The sequence below is a fragment of the Suricata suricatta genome, chromosome 14 (genome assembly GCF_006229205.1).
Source record: "Suricata suricatta isolate VVHF042 chromosome 14, meerkat_22Aug2017_6uvM2_HiC, whole genome shotgun sequence".
NCBI classification, from domain to species: domain Eukaryota; kingdom Metazoa; phylum Chordata; class Mammalia; order Carnivora; family Herpestidae; genus Suricata; species Suricata suricatta.
The window spans coordinates 81,833,991-81,843,212 of NC_043713.1; the positions used below are offsets into that span (position 1 = coordinate 81,833,991).

Here is a 9,222-nt window from a genome sequence, read left to right on the forward strand (position 1 = left end):
ATCTTACAGTTGAGAGACTGGGCCTCACACAGGGCTCTGTGTTTAGTGTGGAACCTAGTTAAGATTCTCTCTCTGCCTCTCTGTCCCTCCCTGCATCTCTACAAAAACAAAAACCTTGATCATGGACTTAAAATTTTACAGTGCAAAAACTGATAATGTCTGTCCCAGTTATTTTCAGTGGTTCTACTATAGGCCGCCTCACAATACTCAAGGTGGTTCTGATCAGGAGTTTATTTTGAAGGTTATCCTCCATATGACATTTAGTATAGCAACAGCACTTCAGAGATGACAGAGGTCCAAAAATGTTATTTATAACTGGGCATAGAACACCGCCCCAAGAAAAACGAACAGAAAATTAATTTCTAGCTCACACAACCATAACCTTATCAGGCCATAAAAGTTACAAGAGAGGCACAATAAACTTCATAACTGAGCATACTGACATGGCAGGTAAACCCAACACAACTAATCTTTAATAATCAAGAACATAGTAAGAGAACCATCTAAATGGTAAAAAACCAATTTCTGTAAAAAACTGCCAATCCAGAAAGGATGGCAAATGTATCTAATATCCAATTTGGGAGATAAAATTTGCCTTTAACACTGCTTAACATGTTTGCATATTTCACAATAAAACCTTTTCTTTAAAAGATTTAGTAAACAATGAAGGCACTGGTTTTGATACTTTTTAATACTGTCAGGATTCACGGCAAGAATGAAACCATCTATGTTTATACTTAGTGGAATACTATAAAGTGAGCTTTTACACAAACAGGAAACATATAAACAACGAGAGAGATAAATAAGGCAAGGCCCAACATGAATTTTGCAAGATAGGGAAATGATGAACAAGAATTATCAACCTGAGCAGGGAAAAAAAACCAGGAGACACCAGGACCAGGTTCTGATAGGTACCAGTGACCACTGACAGCTAGTGAGAGAACCAGGGCAGGCAGAAAACCAGAGTGAATATAAATGTTGCCACAGGCTTTCAACAGGGCATTCCTGGTGTTAAGGTCAGGCCTAGTGCCAAAATGAAAACTTCTCTAGGAAGTTATAAATTTTGATAGATGCGAGATCATAACTGCTTTGATACTAGCCTTTCAAACATTTGCCAAAGAGAGCATATCAGAAATAAGAAACTTAATTAGCTCTTGTGGGAGAAAAATCGCTCAACTTGAAGAGTAACTAGGACCTTTCCAAAGGTCAGTGAGGCATTAGCAACTGTAAGATAAGCTTCACACCTTGTTGAAAAGGGTATGAACTTCCCTCTTGGCAGCTAGTCTTGAGGAGCAAACTTAAATCAACATTCCCTAACAGCTGGGGCAAAGGAAAGACAGGACCATCAAACCAAATCTCTACTTTTCAAGAAATGCGTGGTTCCTCTGGACGAGTAGTATTTGTCAATTATGTAACAATCCTAATCTATACAATGCAGTAACCTTTTCATCCATTATATGACTTTAAATTATGTGTAAGATACCCAGGCATTCATAATTATTTGAAGGTTCTAAAAGTATACTAATTACTGTTTGATGAGAAACTAGAGGGCAAATTCTCAGGGTGGAAGGCTGGTGCTGAACCTACTTAAAATAGAGAACCATCCGTTTCCTGAATACTTTTTAAAATGTCTGTTTTGAAACCACAAATAACCCAAATAATTAAATGCCACAGCCCAAAGTGAAGACCAACCCATACTTCATTAGCTGGTAGGAACCAATCCAGCTCCTCCTATGCGGTCCTTCACGGTTTGTGCTGTTGTGAAGAAAACTTCCAGTGTATGTGGGGTGCTGCCGCCGACAAATCAAAGACCTCATGAGATGCGGGAGGAGCGAAAGGTGCGCAGCACAGGCATCTTTCGTTTTGGTGAAAAATCCCTTATTAACGTCATAACATAGTTCACAATTACAGTTTATCCCAAGTTATACAAATGTTTATATGGGGGAGAATGTTCCTAAAAATCCTTACTGAGAAGAGGCGATCATAAACAATTATCTATTCATACTGCCTTGTGTTCACCACTGTATTCCCAGGGGCCTAGAAGAGTCTCTGGTACACAGACGATGCTATTTACTGTACAGAGACATGAATGAAGGAAACAAAATCTCACAGAACGTCTACTGTACAAGACCCTAAGGGCAGTATATGTACTTAAACACAGAGTAAGAAGTAACCAACTTAATCAACACTATCCTACTGCAGGTAACGTTAGGCCATGTTTCTTCTTTCCTTTGTTTTGCACTATTAATGCAGTACCAACACCAGTGTTCTGAGGCTTATATAATCCAGCAAGTTCAAAGTTTCAAACTTGCCAATCCTATTCAAGGTAACCAGTTATTAACGAATGTTAACTACAACTTAACTGCTTCACTACGGCAGGACAGGCTATCTTCTAGTTATCGGTTAAGACTGATTTCTGCACATTACAGTAATTTCTGACATGAAAACCAAAAGACACCGGAGAGCAGAGTTTAATGAATGATGGCAAATTTTAACCCAAGGTAAAAAGGTATATTCCAGTGGGAGACAGTCATGGTTCTGTGACTACATCATCTTAGCTACATGTTGGGATGATGTACTGAGCTCTTAACGAGATAAAAAAAAAAAAAAAAGAGAGAGAGAAAGAGCGTAAGCACATTTTTAAAACTGAAGGACTGAGGGTACCAGGCTACATTCCTCCTTGTATCCTTAAGAAACTTGCAATGCCACTGGATACTCAAACATCCAATGATAATTGGATACTCCTTATCCAATGAATGAAGAAATTCACATTAAAAAAAAAAGAGTTTTAAAGAGGAAATGGAAGCTCAACACTATACAAGAATGAAAAAAGTATCACCAATAAATGTTATGAAAATTTTCTGGGGGCGGAAAACAAAAATTCTTTCAGCCATTTAAAAAAAAAGTATGAATTAGACCACATTCTCTTCTGATCCACACACAAAACTTATCCCATGGGATTGAGCCCCATGTCAGGCTCTGCGCTGAGCATGGAGCCTGCTTGAGACCCTCTCCCCCCGGGCCCCTCTGCTCTTACCCTGCTCATATTCTCTCTCTCAAAATAAATGTTTAAAAAAATAAAAATACTGTTTTTAGATTTGAGAATATAATGTTCTTTAGAAAGAAAAACACGCAGGCACCTGGGCGGTTCAGTCAGTTAAGCGTCCGACTTCAGCTCAGGTCCTGATCTCAGGGTTTGTGGGTCCGAGCCTTGAATTGGGCTCTGTGCTGACAGCTCAGAGCCTGGAGCTGGCTTGGGATTCTGTCTCCCTCTCTCTCTGCCCCTCCCCTGCTCATGCTTGGTTGGTCTGTCTCTGTCTCTCAGAAATATTTAAAAAAACGAAGAAGAAAAACACACATTCACCTTTCAAAACATTTTAAAGAAAGGCTCTAAATAAATTAAACTCATCATTAAACTACCCATTTTATTTTTTTAAATAAGAAATTAAAATACAGGAAAAAAAAATAAAATCACTACGTAATATAAAATACTTCTTGACTATATTGTTCTAAGAAAACAGATCTACATTTTTCTATATTTTGAAAATGCTAAAAACACAAACTCATTCAAATCTGTTATATCAAAAGCACTAAGCTAGTCTCTAAAAAATATTAAGAATCCCTTTTAAAGGGTCCAGGAGGAAGGAAAGACAAACTATTCAAATACAAGTGAGAAGCTGAGAAGTGCCTTGCTCTAACAAAGTCTTAGCAGCATTTCAAAATCAGTCAAAGTAGCTGTTACCTAGAGGACTTCATGGACACAGAGGAGGCAAATATGGCCCTCCTGCTCATCTCCTTCAGGTCCTTCATATAATGTCACCTTCTAACAAAGACTTTCCTGACCACCCTACTTGAAAACTGAACGCCCCCCCTCACATTCTTATCTCTCTGCTGTATTTCTCGATCACTGTCCAACAGACTACATGTTTTACTTGTTTAGAATCTGCCTCCACTAGAATGTCAGCTCCAGGTAAAAGACTTTGCCTATTTTGGTCAATGCTGTATCCCCAGCATCTGTGCTGAGTCCCAGGTGTTCAATAAATACCTAATGAAGCAAAGAATGGGTAGTCCAGTGAACAGCCACATGAGGTGTTAAATGAAGGGCAAAGTCGTGACCAAGAAGGATGTAAAGACAAATGAAAGGACAGCAGGTCCTGAACGTCATATTAAGGAAATTCTAATGTTACTTTATATGCAATGGGAGAGATATAGCTCACTTCTTCCAATCCAAGTGAACTTAAAAAAAAAAAAAACAACCCAAAATTACTTATATTTGGTGAATATTACAAGTATATTAAACTTTTTTGAAATGACTTTTTTATAATTTATTTATTTTTGAGACAGAGAGACACAGAGACTGAGTGGGGGAGGGGCAGAGAGAGAGGGAGACACAGAATCTGAAAAAGGTTTCAAAGTCTGAGCTGTCAGCACAGAACCCAATTCGGGGCTCGAACCCACGAATTGTGAGATCATGACCTGAGCCGAAGTCAGATGCTTAACTGACTGAGCCACCCAGGTGCCCCCAAGTATATTAAACTTTATTTATCCCTAGGCGCTGGGGTGGCACAGTCAGTAACCATCTGACTTGAGCTAAGGTCATGATCTCGAAGTTCAAGAGTTCAAGCCCCACGTCGGGTTCTGTGCTGACAGCTCAGAGCCTCGAGCCTACTTCAGATTCTGTCTCCCTCTCTCTCTGCCCTTCTCCCACTCGTGCTCTGTCTCTCAAAAAATAAACAAAAGTTAAAAAAAAAAAAAAACTTTATCCCTATAGGTCACGAGTGTAAAACATTAATGTAGTTTCCTACAGTTAACAGTTTACTTAATCTGACATCTGAAGTAAATCACTAAAGCCGAGTATTTCTTTTTAACTTGAGCAGAACCTGATATCATGTACATGTTGCAGAACTGCCTATTTACTCTTCCAAAAGAACATGACTATTCTACCATGATTTTCCTGTTAAATAGGAATAAACAGATTACCACAATAAAGACTCAGTGATCTTTTGAAAGATAAAGAAAAGAAGAATGAAAAGGTCAAGAACAATGTAGTAGTACTGCCAATTCCGCATGAAGAAAATCAACGAAACAAGTTTTAAATCCAAAATGATCAAACAAGTCAAAGCAAACTAAGGAACAGTATTTCCTAAAATTATTTTTCTCTTTAGCAACCCACAAAATAAAAATGTCACCCAGTTCATTTCCTGAGCATTAACTCTAAGTAGTTACCAAAAAGGTAATTCAAATTTCAATTCTAAAATATACTCTATAAAGCTATAAAAATCCAACATCCTGCCCTATGATAAAATTAAAGCAAATATTTTAAAACCCATTTGAAAATGCTTATAAACTATAAACTGCTTTCTTCAAAGTCACAAACATTACTAAATCAAAATGTTCATATAAAGTCGTTCAAATTGGCAACTAGAGAGATCCTATACAACCTAAATATTCAATAGCTTGTTTACCGGAAATAATGCCAGTGACATTACAACACTGCCTTAAGTTACATACATACATACACACATATATAACTCAAATAGATTTTATCTCTGCCTTGTATACCAGCTGATTTATGCTAAGGGGTCCCTGATAACCTTACTGAACCCCAGTATTTTAATTACTGAAGCAGAGGCTATTTCAGAATTAAGCAGCTAGCTTAAACATAAACATTACACTGCCCCAAATGTATTTTTTGTTTTGTGCCATGACAAATTACTGAAACTGGTAAACCAAACAGCTCTACCCCTTTATCTTAATCAGTAAAGTAGCAGCAGTTTAGAGAGGGTGGGGGAGGGGGATGGGGGGTGGGTGGTGGTGAATTAATCAAGAATAGACAGACATGTAAGAGGTATGGAGTAATTCAGGATGCTGAATGATTTGCTACGACACTCCATTTTATTCAATGAAAACCACAGAAACATTCATGAGGACTGAATTATTATTAATAGCTACGTATCACTTGCCCAAATGACATGACAGAATACATTAAAGTCTCATGTCAGAATTGGTATACAGTATTACTCCAAAAAAGCTCACCTCTTACCAAATGTCCCCCCTCACCTAAAGAAGTGCCCACCGCTTCCTTTTTATTTAGTTCTCAAAACAGCCTTCTATGACATGGCTGTCACAGAGACTGAGGTAGATGCCTGGGGCTTGCACATGTACAAACATACAAAAATGAAACCTTGAAGCGGTGGCAGTTCTGTGAAGCTTGAAGAAACGTATTACACTGGGTGAATTTCACTTCCCATCATGGTTTTTATATGAATAAAAAACTGTAATTTAAGAACAAAAGTGTAATGATACAGAACAAACCATGGTTGATGGAGGAAGATGGGTGATGAAGATGAAGGAAAGGCTAAATGGGTGATGGGCATTAAGGAGCGCACTTGTCTTGATGAGCACTGGTGTTATATGTAAGTGATGAATCACTAAATTCTCCTGAAACCAACTATTACACTATGTGTCAACTAACTAGAATTTAAATAAAAATTTGGAAGGAAAAAAAAAAAAGAACCAAAGTCATCCCTTGCTGTTAGGATTAGGAACTTCTTTGTCCTACTCATGACCATTTTTAGGAAAACTACCAAGAAGTCCACTACCCAAGAAAAAATGCAAAAAAAAAAAATATTGAACCGAAAAAAATGTTAATATAACCTAGAAATATCCTCACCAATCCATCAACCTGGTTCTGCTGTAGTCCTTTGCATTTCACCAGTTTCTTAGCAACCATACAGGGCTCAAGTCAGTAAGCACATACAGAACAAGAAAAAACACTATGTGTTTTTTTATTTTTAAGATCTAGAACCAATTGTACTGAATCTTGTTCTCTCTACCTAGGAGTCACTCAAGACAGGGGTCCAATTTAGATAAATATACCACCCTAAAGGTCAGTGACCAAATTTGGTCAACAGTAGTGCCATCACTGCCGTCATCATTCTTGTCACTGTCAGAAACAACTGTCACCTTGCCATTACCAGGAAGGGAGAGCAACTGGAATATTCCTTTTGTAAGTTCTATTTACAGACTACAAAGGGTCCAACATCATCTTAGTATGATCTTACACAGTGGAAGAACCCAAAACAGAAAAGACCTCTTGATCAAGAACTTTTTCATATTAAAATCCGATAAACCACAAAAAGGTATAAGACCCTAACGCATTCGGGAACAATTTCTAACTGCACTGTAAATGTAAGGCATTCATTAATTTTCTACAACACGAATGGCGTCAAGTGTTTTGTTTGTAATCTTAAAATACTGAAGTTGAAAAAAATGGAGACAGCTTAAATCTCTAAATATAACATTCTCACCCAAAACACATTTGTGTTTTCATCTACGAAACAGACTTTTTGAGAGAAAACAAGTTCTTTTATACTTACAAAAGATATACAAGCTGCCAGCAATAAAATTCTAACTAATAAGTCTTCAAACTGCTCAATGACAAGTTCCAACAAGGTTTTTCCTGCGAGAAACAAACATTTGTTGTAAATGTCATCTTCACATCAGAACACAAAGAGGGGTGTGTGAAGAACATGTTACGATTACTCACCTTCTTCAGCCGGTAACTCTGTATAACGCAGAAATTCGCCAGGCAACGTGTCAAGAAGGAGAAAAAAAAAATTAGCCTGGTCTTTCAAAAGAGGTTTCCTAAACTTAACCACTGTCTTTGAAAGACGTACCTAGGTACATGAACATTCAACCATTTTTAATGGAAACCATACCGAAATGGTAACCCCAAGAAAACATGCAGTATTTGCCGTAACCAATACCTTAGGTCTACCCAGAAGTGTAAAATCTCATCGCTACCTTAACAGGGCTCCCGAAACAAGGAGTCATTTCAGCTATGTCACGACTTCTGCCAGATGTGTAACTCTGGGTTAGTACAAGAACGGTTAGAGGCACTCTCTCAACTGCAACGACGCCTCATAAACTGGCTGGGGACGAGAAAATGTCTCGCGGGGAACAACCCAGCTGGAGACTCGTCCCTCCCTCCAGCGGGGCCCGCTTTTGCGCGTGGGGAAGGTCAAGGGCTCGAGGTGCGAGGTCGAGGAGGCGCAGACCAGACCCCAGCGCCCCCGCCTGCAGCCCCTTTCCCGCGGGGCGGGCGCGCGGGCTCGACTCGCCGCCTGCAGCCCTCGGCGGGCGCAGAGCCCAGACCCACGAGGTGGAGCCCGGTCAGCCATCTTCCCTGGCTCCTGGGCCCGCGTCGGGCCGCGCGGGGCCCCTGCAGCCCCGGCGCCGGGCACCTACCGTTGGAGCCCCATCTCTCCTTGAGCTTCTTGACCTGCTCCAGGCTCAGCCCCGTGCTCTCGTTGACGCCGAAGTGGCTCAGCACCTCCTCCACTGTCTTTGTGTGCGCGTTCTCCATGGCTGCGGGGGCCCGGCCGGCCTCGCCTCCAGTCCCCGCGGCCTCCTCGCCTCCGCCTCGCACTCGGGCCGCGGGCTCGTGCCACCCTGGGCGCCCAGGCGCGGACTGGCCTCTCCCCCTCCTCCTCCTCCTCCAGCGGCTGCTTCCGCCTCGCCGGGCGCTGAATCACCCCGCGCCCCCTCCCCCAGACAACCGCCCCTCTCGCAACCCGGCCCTCGCCGGCGCACGCCCCGGGCTCAGCAGGGCGGCGGGGGGCTCTTGACCCTCCCTCCCCTCGTCAGAAGGGAGGGCCTCCTTCGCCCTCAACCGCCCACCGGGAGCGCAGGCCGCGGCCCCAGAGCCCCCTCCCTGCTCTCCCGAGGTGATTCACGGCCCCACCCGGGCTGGAGGAGGGGGCGCCCGGCCGACCCCTGAGGGTGGAACGCAGCGAGGGCAGCTAGCCGGCCGGGTGGTGCGCAGCGCGCTCGCCCAGTTCTCTCAGCTCCGCACCCCCGACAGCGGCGGAGGAAACTGCGGTGCGGCGGCGGAGAAGAAGGTGGCGTCGGGGACGGCTCCGCGGCGGCTGGTCTAATAGCATTTATCCGCCGCTGCCTCCCCTCTCGCCGCCGCCGCAGCATGTGGACGCCGCTCATTGGCCGAGAGGGCCCAGCGCGGCGCGGGCGGTACGGCCCCGCCCCCTCCCCTCGGCTCCCTCCCTCCCGCGCGACTGGCACCCACGCTGCCGCGCAGGCCCCGCCCCTCCTGTGCCCCGCCCCCAGGAACCCGGATAGAGGCCGGCGCTCGCCTTGCTGCGCCCGCGCAGTAAGCGCCTGGCCAGCAGGCTGACCGAGAGCGAGTCTTCGGCTCGTTTTGGG

The 9,222-nt window shown here is 43.0% G+C and overlaps 1 protein-coding gene across 2 annotated transcripts in view; it reads right to left on the reverse strand.

Moving 5' to 3' along the window:
* ATP2A2 (ATPase sarcoplasmic/endoplasmic reticulum Ca2+ transporting 2) overlaps window positions 1–8,524 on the reverse strand; it is a 58,114-nt gene extending 49,590 nt beyond the window's left edge. Inside the window, exons 1-3 of one of the 2 annotated variants that reach the window (XR_003902520.1) lie at window positions 8,251–8,486; window positions 7,550–7,567; window positions 7,380–7,462 (exon numbers count right to left, since the gene is read on the reverse strand). Coding sequence is in view for 1 of the 2 variants with exons in the window: in XM_029922202.1 (XP_029778062.1) it covers window positions 7,380–7,462; window positions 7,550–7,567; window positions 8,251–8,368 (219 nt within the window). In the remaining variant the exon portion in view is untranslated. Of the gene's footprint in view, window positions 1–7,379; window positions 7,463–7,549; window positions 7,568–8,250 lie in introns of both variants that reach the window. The other variant, XM_029922202.1, reaches the window with a different exon arrangement.
* Between the last annotated feature and the right edge of the window lie 698 nt (window positions 8,525–9,222).